The sequence below is a fragment of the Apus apus genome, chromosome Z (assembly GCF_020740795.1).
Source record: "Apus apus isolate bApuApu2 chromosome Z, bApuApu2.pri.cur, whole genome shotgun sequence".
Taxonomy (NCBI): domain Eukaryota; kingdom Metazoa; phylum Chordata; class Aves; order Apodiformes; family Apodidae; genus Apus; species Apus apus.
Window position 1 is genome coordinate 49,848,191 of NC_067312.1, and position 18,348 is coordinate 49,866,538.

The 18,348-nt window shown below is 39.2% G+C and overlaps 1 protein-coding gene across 2 annotated transcripts in view; it reads left to right on the forward strand.

Moving 5' to 3' along the window:
• FER (FER tyrosine kinase) overlaps positions 1 to 18,348 on the forward strand; it is a 127,964-nt gene that overhangs the window by 16,992 nt on the left and 92,624 nt on the right. For both annotated transcript variants that reach the window (XM_051642979.1, XM_051642977.1), the window contains 3 exons: positions 3,984 to 4,242; positions 9,127 to 9,300; positions 12,427 to 12,526. In XM_051642979.1, the coding sequence (XP_051498939.1) occupies positions 4,036 to 4,242; positions 9,127 to 9,300; positions 12,427 to 12,526 (481 nt within the window). In that variant the 5' untranslated portion in view covers positions 3,984 to 4,035. The remainder of the gene's footprint in view (positions 1 to 3,983; positions 4,243 to 9,126; positions 9,301 to 12,426; positions 12,527 to 18,348) is intronic.

Here is an 18,348-nt window from a genome sequence, read left to right on the forward strand (position 1 = left end):
GTGTATGATTCTGGTGCCCTCAGCACAACAAAGACATGGAGCTGCTGGAGAAGGTCCAGAAAAGGGCCACCAAGATGTTAAAAAGCCTGGAGCAGCTCTGCTATGAAGACAGGCGTAGACAGTTGGGCCTGTTCAGCCTAGAGAAGGCTCCAAGGAGACCTTATAGCACCTTCCAGTACCTGAAAGGGGCCTACTGGAAGGCTGGGGAGGTGCTTTTCATCAGAGAAGATAGTGATAGGACAAGGGGTAATGGTTTTAAACTGAGAGAGGGAGATTTAGGTTAGCTATTAGGAAGAAATTCTTCACTGTGAGGGTGGTGAGGAACTGGAATGGATTGCCCAGGGAGGTTGTTGATGCCCCATCCCTGGAGGTGTTCAAGGCCAGGCTGGATGAGGTTTTGTGCAACCTGGTCTAGTGGTAGGGCTCCCTGCTCATGGCAGAGGGGTTGGAACATGGTGATTTAAGGTCCCTTCCAACCTTAATGATTCTGTGATTCTTTGGAATTCCTGAAGGATTTCTTTTTTCTGTATGAATTTAACATGCAAAGTGTTCATTGTCATCAATTCTCCATCTAGCTACTTTGAAACATGATACCATCTCTTGTTTTTTTTCTAGAAGATAAATATTCTCCTATATTTTTTTGAGGTTTTTTTTCCCCAGAATGTCTTTCACACAATATTTTCATGTGTTCATCACTGGAGCAGAAAGTATTTTTGTGTCTCAAAGTCCCTCCATCTCTTAGTAAATCTTTTCTATGTTCAGATTTTGTTGTACTACTCAATTTTGCCCATAGTCTGTGGTTGCAAAATGTGTGGGAATCTATCTTTGTCTTACATGTTCAGTGTGAACATTCTAACGTTGTGTGGGAAAGCCAAAAAATTAGACTATTAGTATTTCTTCTGTAGCCCAGTATCTGTGAACATGGGGAAGCACAGGGAAGATCACACCAGAAATAGTGCAACATATTCACTGTTAAAAAGAGCATCTCCTGGTGCCATGGTTGGAGACAGAGTACTGATTTAAATGGATCCTGGGGCCCAGGTGATCATTGTAGGACCCTTCCAACTGAAATATTCTGTTGGTCTGACCCTGTAGAATGGCTGTCAGCACATCTGTGCATACTAAACAGGGACATATCAAACTTGGAAAAATACTTGTTTGTACTACTGGTGCCAGATGCGGCCTCAGTGTTCAACTGGCTCTTTGAAATGTGCTTGTACTTTTTAAGAGCATTTGAAATATAGATTGCATAGAAAGTATCTATTAATGTGTTTGGTAATTCTTACAGTTTTGACTTCAAGTAAGTGTTTGTGTGATCTGTACTGTTTTCAGTTGTTTAACAGTATTAATAAGTGCTAAAAAATTAAAAGCAGTTTTAATTAAATGTGTTGGGTTTTAGCTTATTGACAGTTAAGTGGCTTGTATATTTATTACTTTTTCACCACTTCTTTGCCTCCACAATATTGGAGCATTTCAGTTTTGCTGTGGATCTTGATTGAACATTTTCATAATTTACAAGGAAGGCATAGAGAGGCTGGCTTGCCCAGTTGACAGTCATCAGCTTTGAGACTTTATGCTTGCTGGTCTTACCAACTCACAGTTTTATCCCTTTGCAAAATGAATTTTAAACTGTACCTTGAATGATATAGTTTAAAACAAAGCTCAGAGTCCAGCATGTGTACAATTTTTGTCTATATGTTCAGGCATTGAATAGTGTATTTGGGAGGTGTATCAGGCTGAATGAGATGTTGTATCTTCTATTGATTTTTATGATGTTATGGCTCCACAGTGAGTCAGTAGAAGCAGACTGAAATATATTATGCTGAGAATATTTTCTCCCTCCCTTGCCTTCCTGCCTCTGTAAAAGACAGGTTAGAGTAGAAGCAGACAAGCCAGCCTTTTACTTAAGAAGGCCAGACTTCATCCTGAAATTCGGTTCCCTTCTCTTTTTAATTTGGAGTGTAAGAAAAGAAGGATCCTAGCTTTTCTTTTAGCTAGTGTGCTAGGATATTTAAATAATGTTCTAAAATGTGCTAGGAGAAAAATGAGCTTTGTCACAAGAGTGGATATATGTCTAAAGGGTATTGAAAAATCACAAGTGCAGCTCCACTGATGTTAATAAAATAAGCAGGTGCTTTAAGATTTTTCTTTCAACTGTGTTACTAAAATATTAGTGATTTTGCAAGTGGTTTTTAAAGTTTAACTGTGAAAATAATATCATTAGTACAACTAGTAGGATCATAGTCCATCCTATGGATTCACACAACCAGTGTGAGTTATTTATTGTTGATCTTTATGACTGAGTTTCTAACCATCCACAAGAATTCTTACTGAAATACACATCTTCAAATTAAAGAGCACAGGAAAGCTTGAGATTGATTTAAAGATACTCATACAACCTTGAGTTGAGTCTCTATTGTGCAGATGCATAGTAGCACAGCAGTCTTCTTACTTTCTTTATAGGATCTTTGTTTCTTTAATTATGTAGTGGGTTTTGTGTTCTGAGAATAAACAGGTAGTGGATAAGGCTTATTTCTGTAACTTAGTGTAAGAACTTAGGGATGCAGAACTGCAGGAAGATGGGAATGGTTTTGTGTGTCAGGCAACCCTGAACATTGCTCTAAGTTCTGATTTACAAAATCTTCTGAAATTTTGTGTTGCAGCCAAAGTCAAGACCTTTTTTTTCTTTTTCTTTTTTTTTTTCTTTTTTTTCTTTTTTTTTTTTCCTGGATACTTAATATTCTAAAAATGCTAGGCACTCTGAAAAGTCTGTCTTTAACCTTTGTAAATACCAGTATTAGGTGGTGCATTGTTGACATTATTTTTTGTGTCTGTTCTTGGTTTAAAATGAGATTATTAATCTTGCTTCACCCCATGGGCTGTCAGGAAGATATAAATCTGTTAGTGTTTCTAAAACAGTCTTTTAATTTGTGGCAATATAAAGCCTATGAAGGAATTGATACTTCTGTGTTCCAAAGAGATACAACTTGGCTGGACTGGAGGAATTAGTGAATAAGCAGTACACAGGCTGTGCCACTGCAGTCCAGAGCTGTAATTAAAGTTTGTTTTGTTATAAGTTTGAAGCTGGATTGGTGCAGCAACAGGTTTTTGGTGTACATGCAGGAAAGAGGTTCAACCCACATTACAAAATCTGAGCAAGTCTGTGGAAATTACTCATATGTATGGGTTCAGGTCTTTCATGATGTGGCTGAATTTTTATCAGAATCAGAGGCAGGTGTTTTAGAGCTAGCTCAAACGTGTCTTTGACCTGCAGTTGTGTTACAGGATTTCATAAGGTGACATTTCTTATGTGTTCATCAAAGTAGGTCAGTTTGGTGCAGTAAGACTGGAATGCCTTACGGGAAAATCGTCTGAACTTAAGGACTCTGTCCTATTTTGTGTCTCAGGGAAGTACTGGATGATTGCATGTAGAACCTGTTTTGATATATTTCCTGATTTTTGAGAGGTTGAATCTGCAAGTTTAACAGCCTGCTAATATAGTGTTTAGGAGCAAACTAGCTTCTAAATAGTTAGCCATTTCTCACAGATGCAGTGCCTAATACCTAATGTTTTATTTGGATTTTTCTGTGTTCTTAGGACAGTAAACACCAGAAAAACTGTTTTGAGTCACCAGGCACGACATTTCTTGTGTGGTGATACTGTTGGCTATATTTATTTGTTTAAAGATGTGGATTGGTCTTTAGTATCTTTCTTAGATGCTTTTATGCATTTCTTTGTAACTCCACATCAAATTAGGGAGGTATGTTTTCCTGGTAGAAACTGGAGGGCAGTTATGGGACTGAGATCTCTTCCAGTCATAGATGATATTAGAAGCACTTCTCTGACCCTCATTTCAGTTTATTTTAAGGAGGTATATGTATGTGGTTAATCTTATGGTTATTTCAGGATTTAGACATTAATTTTTGTCACACTGGAAGTTTTTATTTTGATATGTGTGTCATTAATCTCTTTTCTGCTTTCAGATGTGGTGAAGAGCCTGCATTTTCCCCTGAGCGGTATACAGTGCCTTAAAAGATGGGGTTTGGAGGTGACCTGAAGTATTCTCATGATGCTTTATTAAAACTACAAGACTGGGAACTACGACTGCTGGAAACAGTGAAGAAATTTATGGTCATGCGAGTAAAAAGTGATAAAGAGTATGCGTCTACTTTACAGAATCTTTGTAATCAGGTAGATAAAGAGAGCACTTGCCAAGTGGATTATATCAGCAATGTGTCCAAGGTAAGAAGACTGAAGTATTTTGAAACTGAAATGTCCTTGGAAATAACAGTGCTGGATTTATATTTGTTTGTTTTAGTTTGAGTTGTATCCCTATTTGTTCAGGGTCTTGAGAGTTAATGCTGCCAAAATCTTTTCACTCCTCAGTGTGATATGCCTGGGTTGAGCTCTAGTCTTGCTTTGGAAATAATAACTGAACTAGAATCAATCCTGAATTCTGAAATTCAGTATTTTAGGTTCCTGGGTTGAGCCTGCTACTTTATTTAGTGTTTTGAAAGTAGAGTATGCTATGATAAGCTTTTCTTTCAAGGCAATTAAATAGTAACTATTGTTTATGTTATACAGAATTTATGACAGAAATAGAAAAATTCCAGGAAATGGCATGTATGAATACTAGCTGTGGCATAGTGTTAGGAATGTGACTGCTCCTTGTGCAGTTTCTATACTAGTTTTTATGTCTAGTTTTTTTACTAGATTAAAATGGTGGTGTAGGTGACTTGAAAGCTGCACTGTTATAGCTATCCTGCTTCAGCAGCCCCAAAAGTAGCACTGCACAGTATTTATCTGTAACAAATTCTGTTGTTGCTTCCCTCCCCTGCAATAATTTTTTACTTGTAAATTGGCATGATGCTTTTTTTGTTCATTCTGTGTGTTGGTGGTGCGTTTTAAATGCTTTTCACCCTGTTATGTTTTTTATACACAGTTTGTTATAGATTTTTCTATTTAAGTTGTGAAGATTTTGGTAAATATTAAAGTATTGTCACTAGCCTAAGTCTGGCAGAGATCAGGTATTTCCTTCAAGCTTGCTATTGCTGGATCCCAAAGTTTTGTGTGGAATTATTGGTGATAAGATTCGTAAGTCTTGCTATTGCTGCCCCATTAGAACTACTCTTATAAATTAGCTAAACTGTCTTGCAGTTCTTTCAGGCTATGAACAGATCAGATTAGGGCTAGAAAAGTAAAGGAGCATTGGCATCAGAATATTTAGCATTATAAGATGTAAGCAACCCTTAACATTAATGTAGCAAACTCAGTTTAGGCTGGTTCATGTCAATCATGTGGGTACTTCCTGTGAGCAAATAAATTTCAAAAAGCTAAAGATCTGACTTAAGCTGTGTTCGTTTTGGGTTGCAGAGTGGCAAGTGTCACATTTAAAATCTTGTTTTGGACTTGAGTTGTTCCTTCAGGATTATTTTTGTTCCTTTTATTTTTTTCCTCTTAAGGACTTTGCATTTTCTTTCCAAGTCCCATCCCTGATCTCTACATCTTTATATAAAGCAAAAGACTCATATGCTATTGACAGATCTTTTGTATGGGCTTGCCTTGAAATTTCACTGTCACCGTGGATTTTAAAGTTGTTTGGTGACACATTTTCATCTTGGTTTTGGCAGGTAAAATGTCTGCATTATTGTTTGATTACTATGCTCACATAATTCTAATTTCAGGATACTTTTTCTCTCTTCCTGCCATTTTACAGAATCAAAGTACAAAATCAAAGTATGATCAAAATATTATGAGGAACAAATCTAGTATCATCCATCTCTTCAGATTTTAAATACCTGCATATTAGATTTTTCATATCATGTTGTATCAAAACCAAATACTGGGCTGTCTAATCTTTTATGGCTTTTTTGTTTGGTTTTGTTAAGTGTGCAGCAAGAGTGAGCATTTCAAGAGAAACTGTGTTTGGGAAAATCTGTCTTATGCTTTTTTCATGTAGAGGCAGCAAATTTACTGAAAGGCATAGTGGTAGCAGCTGCTAATGCTAGGAAAGCAGTACTTTTAAGTACTTCCCAACAGCTCTTTTGTGTGCTAATATGTCTAAAAAATATTGTTAAACCAAACAATATTGCATTTTATTGCTTTTGAGGGATTGTGGTTATTTTCAGTGAAAGGAAATGCTTTGCCTTTTCTGCTGTCCCCACACAGTTGCTTTTGTCTCATATAAATCTCAATATTTGCAGCCTTTCCTCAAGCATACCTTTTCACTTTATTTTCCTACTTTACAATAGTAAAATGTAATAATACAATACACAGAAATCCTCTTTGGAAGCCCATGGTTTCTCAGAAGGGCAAGAGTGATGTAAAGAGCAGGAAAATGTGCAGATTATTTTTTTAAGTGGAAAGGGAAGCTTTTGCTACGTTTTTAGCTTATTTAGGTTCATTTGGTGAATTCAAAGTATTCTTTGGAGTACTTGTTCTGTTGAAAAATGTTTTTGTTGTGATTGTCAGGATTGATTGAAACAGTACTTGTCTCATCAATAGTAAATTAACCTTAAAGAAAATGGAGAACTTTGGCAACATTTTCACCTCTGAGAGCACTCTTACAAACCATTCTATAACCACAAAATCCACTGCTTTCAGACAGATGTTTAGTGATGTTTTTATGCTGTGCAGCTTTCCAGTATGGCTTTTGATGTCACTTGGAAAGTGTCTGTAATTGAGAGGTCAAACAGTTTTCAGCCGTAGCCAGGAAGCTTGGACTGTAACCTCATGTGTGTCATGACCTGGGTAGGGCAACCCAGGGAGATTTGGATGGGACTCCCTTGCTTTCTAAACTCCATCTCAGGGAGGAGCCTTGGTGCAGCTGGATCCAACCTTTGTCTCACACCTGGCCCTTCCAGGGAGAGTGATTCAAATGTCATGGTACGAGGAAATGTTCGACTGTTGGATACCCCTTAATTAGGTAAAGGTGAAACAACATTCAAGGTCTGTATTTTATTACTAGTTTTAGTTAAAACTACAGAAGAAATACTGTTTCTTCAATTATTATCCAGGCTACACAATCATAAAGGCTGATTGTTTAGATGACAGAAGTCACGATACATGTATGTTAAAGCTTGAATGACCTGAGAAAAATTCATGCTTAGGCCTTGCATTACTTAATGATTTTAGGAAGGAGGAGAGAGAAAGAAAACAGGAGAACAAAAGTTAAGAGAGATAAATAATAGAAAATCACCAATCCTGGATCCAGCACTGGGCCAGCCAATGGGGGAGAGCTGGTTTCAGTGAGGCTCTTTTAGAGTACCTTGTTTCACAAGGATGAGTAAGCATGATTGAGTCATAAGACTGAGCAGCTGGAGTGGACCTCACCCCCTCTGCCCCTGATTGCTGTGGTCATCTCAGTAGTTGTACATGCAAGCCATAAGCCATATGCAAACCATAATTGTGGTCTCCATCCTCTCAGGAAGGCCTTTTGGGATGCAAACAAGACTTTGTTCAAGGGGTTACAATGGGGTTTTGACACCACTTCCCACAAGTGCGAATCCTGGTGAATGGTCCCTCACACTGTGTCCAAAGAAGGGCAACAAAGCTGGTGAAGGATCTGGAGAACAAGTCTTCAGACTTGGAGGACTGGCTGAGGGAACTGGGGTGGTTTAGTCTGGAGAAAAGGAGGTTAAGAGGAGAACTCAAAAGACCCGAAAGGTGATTGTAATGAGGTGGGTGTCAATCTCCCAGATAAAAAGGAGGAGAGGAAATTGGCCTCAAGTTCCACCAGGGAGGTTTTGATTAGGTACTAGGAAAATTATTTTCACTGGAAGAGTTGTCAGGCATTGGAACAGGCTGCCCAGGATGGTGGTTGAGTCATCCTCCCTGGAGGTATTTAAGAGACATGGTGCTTAGGAACATGGTTAATTAATGGTGGACTTGGCAGTGCTGGGTGGACTTGATTGTCTTGAATGTCATTTCCACTCAAAACAATTCCATGGTTCTTCTATAACACCACACGTTAAGCGGTCTGAGATAGCTCTGTGCCTGTCTGTGGGATGTTGACAAGCTAAAGGAAATGCTAAAAGTGGTTTAATGTATATAGGAGTTGCCTGTCTTTTGTTTCTTTTTCTAGAATCCATTTTGTGTTGCAGCATTGTCATGTAGAGATGGAAATACTATCTATTTATGTTTGTATATGACATGTAAGGAAACACCAAAGCCACCAAACAAATTTATATTCTAAATTTTGACGATCTAAGGTGGATTTCTGTATTTAGTAGGAGTAAGAGAAATGCTAGTAAAACCAGCAGCTTGCCTTCAAAACTTGATCATTGTATGACAGTACCCATTCTGAAATGTTAAGTATAGCATAGTGTTCAATATCAGGGAATCTGATACTATTCACATTGACAAAGTGTGTCAAGGATCTTTCAGATAACAGATGCTTTTATTTAAACTGAACTTTAATTTCATGTTTTTATCTGTGGTGCCTTGGAAGTCTCTGTTTACTTTACAGTTCTTAATCAAAATTCAAAGCCCCAGCACATTTAAGCTGTCCTGAAACCTGACTGATAGAATAGCCAAGGACATTATTAAAGTAAGGATAAAGAAAGGTTGTTGTGACAGACAAGTGACTGTTTGTGTCTCTTCACCTGTTAGCATGTTCTGTTTTGATACCGGTGGCCTGAGTCTCATGCTGTCAGTTATATGAAGCAGCTGACAAATTATATCCTCTTAAACAGTAACCACTCACGCACATGCTACTGTGAGATATTTGGGTAAGGGCAGAGCAGTCAGCTTGAACAGAATAACTGTGACTGGGAAACAAGAATAAAGAACACAGGAGCATGCTTGTCAGCCACATATTCCAAAAAAACCTGCAAAACTGTCATTGGTCTTCAGAAGTACTAGGGCAGTGCTGAAGTATGACCATACAATATTGTATGTTCATCTCTGGTGCTTTTTTATTATTTTATGAGTAAGTTTGAGGTGTCACTGTGCTGCAGCAGGAAGAACATAATTTTAGAAGATTTTCAGTGGATTTGGGTAAGTTTTAAATTTTTTTTTTACTGAATTTTATTAAACAGTGATGCATTGTTTTCCACAGTTCATTGTTTGGTTATTTGTAAGCTAGAGTAAGTAAGTGCTTTTCTGTTCTGACTTTTATTTTAATAGTCTTGGTTGCTCGTGGTACAACAAACAGAACAGCTGAGCAAAATAATGAAGACACATGCAGAGGATCTTAATTCTGGGCCTTTACATAGGCTTACAATGATGATCAAAGATAAGCAGCAAGTTAAGAAGAGTTACATAGGTGTTCATCAACAAATTGAAGCAGAAATGTACAAGGTATTTTATTAACTTATATAATTTCATATATAAATAAAAAATTATTTAAGTTGTATATGTTTAAAAAGTAGTGTGTTGAGAGTGATTTTTTTTGGTTCCTTTGTTTTTGTTTGAGCTATGGTTAAAGTCATGATTTGTGGTATGTAGAATGCATAGTTTAAATTCTAGTAATTTCTTCCACATTTTTTCTCTCCTGCTAGCTGCCCAGGCAGAGATGGCAAACTTGTTTCTGAATGAATTTATTTGGACAGATAGCACTGGAAATGCTCTTGTTCCGGTGGAAGATGAATTTGTGTGAAGCTTGTCTATTCCATCTGGTTTCCTGTTCCCATTTCACTATAGACATTCCTGCAACCAGGGCAACGGAAAACTTTTGTTAATGAATGTTCTTGACAGTCCAGACTGTTCTGGGTGGGGACAGGATTCTAGTCCCTATTCTAAAATATAAACCTAGTGTAAACCAAACGTTGAGGCTGTGGGTAGAGGTCTTCAGGGCTTCTATTCCATGTCAGTATTTCTGCTTATGTTGAAAGAGCACTGTATCTAGTCAGTAAAGCTGACGTAAATCAGTTTCATTCAGATACTCTGGGGGAAATTTAGCTGCAAATATGAAAACTCAGATTGATTGTCTGAAAGGTCTAATGTGAGAAGGAACAGCACTGTTTCTTCTCTCATCCAGCAGAGAATTAAAATGTAACATCTGAGTAGTACAGTAAAAATATCATGGGTTGATGAGTAAAAGTTCTTGGGCCAGTCATGTGAACTTTAAACTAGTACAAAATATATATTAAGTTAATATGTTGACTACGATAGGACTACTTCCAGAATATGCTGGGATCTTGACATCTTTCCCAGGTGTTGACTATGGAGAGTAATTTCCTTTTGATGTATGGTCAGTAGGCTGTCTTACCTTATGAAACCTCTAAGCCAAATAATTGCTTACAGCTGCTTATCGATCGTTGCATCTGAAAATAGAGAGGATTGAAGAAGAGGAAAAAATGGTAACATACTTTAGAAAGAACAGGTGTGGGATAGAGAATTGGAGAAATGGAAAAAGAAAGAAAGAAACGCAAGAAAGAAAGGGGCTAGACGAAACAACTGCTGGAAGTTCAGGCTTACTATAAAAAATGACAGAGCAAAATGTATTTTTTCTGTAAGTAAGTTAACTATTAATCAAATCTCTAAAAAAACAATGTTTTAAAATAAGGCTTTTTCAACAAAACGTGCACATTTATATAGTGCATACTCCCCAGATGATTGATTACAAACCATATTGATTTTATTTAATTCTGGGCTGCAAGGCCGTGCAAATATTTTGCATACTGAGGAATACCCTTATGTTGTTGTTGTGTGTTTTTGTGTTTTGGTTTTTTTTGTGGTCTCCCCCTGCCCCTCCCCCCCTCCCCCCCGATTTTCCTAAGAAGCATTTGTATAGCATTCTGATTAGATATGATATGTGCTTTCATTGTTAGCTGATGTTGTGTGTTCAAAGTTTTTGTGTCACTGGGTCACTTAGGGAATGGTTCCCAGAAATTTGAAATACCTCTCATGATTTCTGGTATTATTTCTGCTTTTGTTACACACAGAAACAAAATACCTACAAAATATTTTTTTCCCTTGTCATTAAGATGGGATGATGTTTATGATAAGGTGGACTTCCTAACCTTATTTTTCGTTATGCTGATGTGGATGCGGATCTCTGTTTCAGGCCTTCTATTTCCTTCCATGCATTACAGAATCACAGAATGTTAGGAGACCTCCAAAGATCATTGAGTCCAAGCCCCCCTGCCAGAGCAGGACCAAAAGAACTAGGGCAGATCACTCAGAAAGGCATCCAGACAGGTCTTGAAAGTCTCCAGAGAAGGAGACTCCACAACCTCTGGGAAGCCTGCTCCAGTGCTCTGTAACCCTCACAGTAAAGAAGTTCTTTCTCATGTTGAGGTAGAACTTCCTGTGCTTGAGTTTGAGTTCATTGCCCCATATCCTATCACAGGGCACAAGTAAAAAGAGCTTGTCTCTACCTTCTTGATGCCCAGCCCTCATGTATTTACAGACATTAATTAGATTCCCCCCTCAGTCTTCTCCTCTCTAGACTGAAAAGCCCCAGGTCTCTTAGCCTTTCCTCCTAAGGCAGGTGTTCCAGTCCCTTAATCATCCTCATAGCCCTCTGTTGGACTCTCTCAAGTAGATCCCTGTCCCTCTTGAACTGGGGAGCCCAGAACCAGACACAATACTCCAAGTGAAGTCTCACCAGGGCCAAGTAGATGGGGAGGAGAACCTCCCTTGATCTGCTGGAGACACTCCTTTTAATGCACCCCAAGATACCATTGGCCTTCCTGGCCACAAGACCACATTTTTTGTCCTATGGATGACTTGTTTTCTGCCAGGACTCCAAGGTCCTTCTCCACGGAGCTGCTCTCTAGCAGATCACCTCCTAGCCTGTACTGGTGCATTTTGTTGTTCCTTCCCAGGTGCAGGACTCTGCACTTGTTCTGGTTGAACCTCATTAGGTTCCTCTTGGCCCAGCTCTCCAGCCTGTCCAAATCTCAATGAATGGCTGCACAGCCTTCAGGTGAATCAGCCAATCCTCCCAGCTTCGTGTCATCAGCAAACTTGCTGAGAAGACACTCTGTCCCATCACCAGGGTCATCGATAAAGATGTTGAACAGGACTGGACCCAGCACTGGTCCTTGGGGGACTCCACTAGTTACAGGTCTCCAGCGGGACTCTGCACCATTGACCACCATTCTTTGGGCTGTATTGTGTAGCCAGTTCTTAATCCATCTCACTATCCATTCTTTCATCTTACATATCCTGAGCTTACTCACAAGGATGTTATGGCAGACTGTGTCAAAAGCCTTGCTAAGGTCAAGGTAGACTACATCTGCTGGTCTCCCTGCATCTATGCATTCAGTCACAACATCATCTATTTGTTTATTTATTTATTTATTTTCATTTTGTTACACTTTGCAATACCGTTGTAAGATTATCTCAAGCCAGTGGAAGGTAGGTAATATATTTGGAAACTAAATTCTGTTAGTTCTCTGTCACTAATGCTATGAGGGTTTTTTTTGTATGTTGAGAATAAGTATTTTTAATGCATTTTGTATTTCTGTTTTCTTAAAGGTCACAAAGACAGAACTAGAGAAACTAAAATGTAGCTATAGACAACTAATAAAAGAAGTAAATTCTGCCAAAGAAAAGTATAAAGAAGCTGTGGCTAAAGGTATGACTGACTTGTGTTAATTTCATCTATTTATTCAAATGTGCTAAAGCTCTTACAGTGAAACAGGGTAAAATGTTTTTATTGTTAGCAATTTGATTGCAATCTAAAAGCTCATTTTGTATCTTAAATAAGACAGGATAGCTGTCATCATGGGTATTTGCTGGTTGCCTTCTTAAAAATCAGAAAATCAAGGATAGCGCTTAGTTTGATGTCAGTGGTAAATGTTTTGAGTTATGCTGTTATTCCTTCAGTCGATGTATGTGGAATGTAACGTTGCTCAAATGAACTGTTAATTCTCTCAAGTAGTTTGCAGTTCCTTCTCATCTATATTGTAGCAGCAGCCTACTTGCATCCAATGATCTGTTATGGTAGCTGCAATGGAATCAACATCAGCTTTTGTCAGTTAGTATAACTGAAGAAAAAGAGGAAAATAATTCATTTGCACAATGAGACTTATAAAGATTTTTTGGGAATGATTTATCCAAACTGTGATTTTGATTCCTATTGAATTTTGCTGAATAAGAACCTTTATTCTATGATGTATTGAAATACCTTGTTAATAATTGTTCTTATGTGCCTTTCTAAATTTCTTTTCTTTCTTTAGAGAAAATTAATCAGATGGCAGTATATAAATAAAATTCCAAGATCCATTTTTAAGATTTTGTATGGCTGCCTAAAATTACACTTACTGTCCTTGGTTCTGTGGTACTGTAATTCACAGTGGAATACAGTAGCTATCAGTGCTGAAAGAAAGATCGGGTCTTTCCAAATTTCTGAAATTTGTAGTGGTGGCCAATATGGGAATATAATTATTAGATAGCATGGGATAAGATAAGTTATATTTAGCACTGTTTACCTTCAGGTTTGCTTTTTTTTTTCCTTTTACCGTTGCTTTTTTAAAAAAACAAAAAAAAAACAAACAAAAAAAACAAAAATACTTGCTCAGTTCTTCATTTTGTCTAATTCCTGTCTGTTTTCTACATATAAATTTAGTTTGGTTACTTTGTTTATTCCCAAGTAACTACTTAACATGGGAATATAAACAGTATGCAACATGGAAAATATAATAGATTGCTGTGGCTGTATTATGTTATTTTTACCTTATCTTCCTGTTAGAGTTCTCATCATTCTCTATTCCTGAAAAAAAACTTTTCCACTGAAATTGAAGAATGTTTTGGCTGTCAACAGCCGTGTTGTTTTGATGTGGTTCTGATTAAATGAATTGATGTTTCTTTAGATAGATAGCAAACACAAGCTGTTTTTTTAAGACAATTGTCCTGTAATTTTCCTTGACCTCTTTCAGGTTTCCACTTAAGATTTTCTTATTCCAATTTTTTCTCTCAAAATTTACAGAATTTCTTCTCTCCTGTTGCATCCCAAGCTGTATTCTTGTGTACAACTATTTGTGTAGTTGGTCAACTACTACCGTTGTATATCAGCTGCAGGTCAGCTGAACTGTTTGAATTTTTTAAGCCATGATATTTTTATAGGGTTTCTGAGCCCTCAAGTTGTCTAAATCACGTGAAGTGAACACGTTAGGGAAGTCTTAAAATTGTAATGCTTCATTACTCCTGGCATTAGTTCAGTAACTGTTTTTTATTCAAATTAAGTGGTTAAGTTTTTTCAGTCAATTCAGCTTTTCGTAAGAACAGTAACTACCAGAACAGTGGGAAGATTTAAATAAGTATTGGAAATAAGCTGCAGAACACTTTGTTAAACAAAAAATAGGAAAATCCTCAGACAGCAGCTGTTTCATAGAATCATAGAATCATAGAATCCTAGGGGTTGGAAGGGACCTCGAAAGATCATCTAGTCCAACCCCCCTGCCAGAGCAGGGTCACCTAGAGTACATCACACAGGAACGCATCCAGGTGGGTTTTGAATGTCTCCAGTGAAGGAGACTCCACAACCTCTCTGGGCAGCCTGTTCCAGTGCTCTGTCACTCTCAAAGTAAAAAAAAAAATTTCTGATATTCGCCTTAAACCTCCTATGCTCCAATTTGTATCCATTACTCCTTGTCCTATCACTGGTCATCACTGAAAAAAGCTGAACTCCATCTTCTTGACACTCACCCTTTAAGTATTTCTAAACATGGATGAGGTCACCCCTCAGTCTCCTTTTCTCCAAACTAAAGAGACCCAGCTCCCTCAGCCTTTCCTCATAAGGGAGATGTTCCACTCCCTTCATCATCTTTGTGGCTCTGCGCTGGACTCTTTCCAGCAGTTCCCTGTCCTTCTTGAACTGAGGGGCCCAGAACTGGACACAATACTCCAGATGCCGCCTCACCAATGCTTTTTCTTTTTGAAAAAAACTGTTCAGATCTCCTTGTGTAAAATGCTGTTCTCTATAGACTCTGTTCCTCTGGTAAACCAAGTCTTCATCACAGTGCCTGGCTCCCCACCAGTTTGAAGCAGAGGGGGCCAACTACTTCTTAGGACATACTACTTTGTTATTTCCCCAGGGACTGTGCCTGCTGAATTGCCTGTAAATTTGTGTAGTGCCTGCACAAGCTAGTCTGCTGGTGTTTGCTGACAAAACGATTTAGAGCAGAAACATTGACAGAACACCCTAGTGCATTATACAACATTGCATATCCCAGAAGAGTATTTTCTGATCCCCGCAACTGATGTCAATTCAGAATTCAGAATTGACGTGACTTTGGCAGTACTTACTGAAGTTGCACTACAACATAAGGTATACCTGAGACAAATAAGGAAGCTGTTGAAAAAGCTTTTTTAACTCAGTTACTAACCCGTTATTCTTTGTAGTAGCTGAGTGGAAAATATTTCTATTAGGTGGCTGGTGCATTCAGTTCAAGAGGACTGTGAAATTGTGATTATACTACTACACTGCCTTTAGTTGTTGCTGAGGTCAGGGAGCCTCTTGGTAGGGTATTTTTTTGGGTTTATTTTTGACTGCAACTCTCACATTGTTAAAATAAAACAAGTAACACTGGTTGAACTGGCCCCTCTTATTCACAAATGTCAGCAGACTGGATGGATTTCAAATTAATACGCTATCATAAGAGTTTCAACTCAGAGATGCTACCAGTGCTTCCAAGGGCTAGGATTTTTTCTTTTTGTGTAAGCTAAAGCTTCTAGAGCAGGAAACCCTGGAAAGTGCAGAGCTAGGAGATCTTGGTGACTTCTGGTTGATTTTGGGACCACCTTTGGCATAGTATTTCCACTCAACATGGACATGCAGCCCCTGGACTTGCTCTCCTCACTCGTGACAGGCCAGCAAATTGGCAGACCGGATTTTATTGCAGACAGCACTGGGGTCTGAATCGTTTCAAAGTAAAAGGCACAAGCACAATGAAACTGTGTGGAAGCTGGGAGATCAGAGCAGAATACTGAAGGCATAATGCAAAAGGTATCTTAGCAATAAAATACATTACTAATAGTAAAATAAATCAATAAATGTTAACCATTTAAATGCTAGCAGCTTATTTTTCAACAAGTCTTATACTAGATCAAGAACATGAATTACTGACTTTAAAAGGATCCTAAAATCTTGACATTTGAAACTTAGCTATGAGAGATTGCTTCATGTCAAATTAACTATTAAAGACAGTAAGGGAGTTAATATCTCTCACCCTTGTCTGGCCAAAGCTGGGTGTCCCTTTGTCTGGTCCTTAATTCTTGAGAAATAATCTCTCTGGCAGGCATCCCTGCTGGAGAGGAGAAGGTCCAGCACACGTCCTGGAAAAATGTACAGGAGTGCCCCTGATCGAAGATGGGACCAGGCTTTTATAGAATAAAGTGGATTGACTGCTGTCATTTGACTATTTAGCTATACCTCCAAAATATCTCATTGGAGAATAAAAGGAAAACTGTAAGTTTTCTGTAAAACTGTAATAAAAGTAGAAAAATGTAAGAAGGCCCTGTTCTCACCAAGTAAACTCTTTTGTTTACCTGTTCATATTTTGTCTCCGTTTCAGGTCTAGTTGTGCCTAGGCTGGGCTCCCTGTTCTTCAACACTGGAGAATAGTTGGTGTTGTGAACATCAACTTGGCCCTCTGTTTTGTACTTTCAAGGTTGCTACTGGCTCAGAGCTTGCTAGATCCTTTCCTTTCCCATGGGAATCTTTCCACTCCAGGCCTGGGCCTGTAAAATTGAGAGAGAGAAAAAGCAATTGAGTCATAGAGGAAAACTAAAGCAGGCATCTTGAGAGATGAGCATTCTGATACACAGTTAAAAGGTCTGAGTTGATTTACTGTTACTTACTATAGCTCAAGCATTTGGCAGCGGTTCAAAAGATTGCTCTTTAATTTTTGCATTTGGCATTAATTTTTGTGCAGCCCACATCCTGAGGGGCACCAAGTACATCACAACCAGCCAGACAAAGGAGGGGATTGTCCTGCTGTATTCGATGTTGGTGTGGCCCTCACCTCAAGTGTGGTGTGCAGTTCTGCACCCCACAATTTAAGAAGGATGTGACGGTCCTTGATGGCATCCAGAGGAGGGCAACAAAGCTTGTGGAAGAGCTGGAATGTATGTCCTGTGAGGAGCAGGAAGAAGCTGCAGGAGGATCTGGATGGGCTGGGTTGATGGGCCGAGGCCAACGGCATGAAATTCAACAAGACCAAGTGCACGTTCCTGCATTTTGGCCACAATAACCCCAGCTTGGCAGACAGGGACCTGGGAGCACTGGTTGACAACTGATTGAACATGAGCCAGCTGTGTGCCCAGATGTCCTGGAAGGCCAGAGGCATCCTGGCTCGCGTGAGGAATAGTGGCCAGCGTGGAGTAGGGATGTAATTCTCCCCCTGTACACAGCACTGCTGAGGCCTCACCTCAAGTACTGTGTCCAGTTCTGGGCCCCTCACTTCAAGAAGGATATTGAGGTGCTGGAGCGAGTCCAGAGGAGAGCAACAAGGCTGGTGAAGGGACTAGAGGGAATGTCTTATAGGGATAGGCAGAGGGAGCTGGGGTTGTTTAGCCTGGAGGAGACTCAGGGGGGACCTTATCACTCTCTTCAACTACCTGAAGGGAGGTTGTAGCCAGGTGTGGTCTGAGCTCTTCTCCCAGGCAACTAGTGACAGGATGAGAGAGCATGGCCTCAAGCTGCTCAAGGGGAGGTTTAGGTTAGATATTAGGAAGCACTTCCTCACAGAGAGAGTGATCAGACATTGGAATGGACTAGCCAGGAAAGTGGTAGAGTCACCATCCCTGGATGTGTTCAAGGAAAGACTGAATGTGGCACGTAGTGCCATGGTCTGGCTGATGGGGTGGTGGTCATAGGCTGGACTTGATGATCTTAAAGGTCTTTTCCAGCGTTGGTGATTCTGTGGTTATGCGAGTGCTGAAGACATTGAGTGTGTTTAGTTAGGAGCAAAGGAGGCTAATGAATGACATAATTACTTTCTCCAGCTTCCTGAGGAGGGGAAGTGGAGAGGGGAATGCTGATCTCTTCTCCCTAGGATCCAGTGACAGGACACATGGAAATGGTTCATAGCTGTGACAGGGGAGGTTCAGGCTTGACACTAGGAAGCATTTCGGTAGTGAAAGGGTGGTCAAACACTGGAACAGGTTCCTAGAAAGGTGGCCAATGCTCCAAGTCTGTCAGTGTTGAAGAAGCATTTGGACAATGCCCTTAATAACCAGCTTTCGCTTTGATTAGCCCTGAATTGGTCAGGCAGTTGGACAAGATGATTGTTGTGGCTCCCTTCTAACTGAAGTATTGCATTCTAGTCTAGTCTTAGGGAAGTGAAGCCAGGCTCAGCATGGGAAACAGAATGCCTCAAAAGTCATATCACTTGTGGTTTTCATGGAATCAGTACTGACTGTCATCTAAGGAAATAATTTTTGTAATTACCTGTG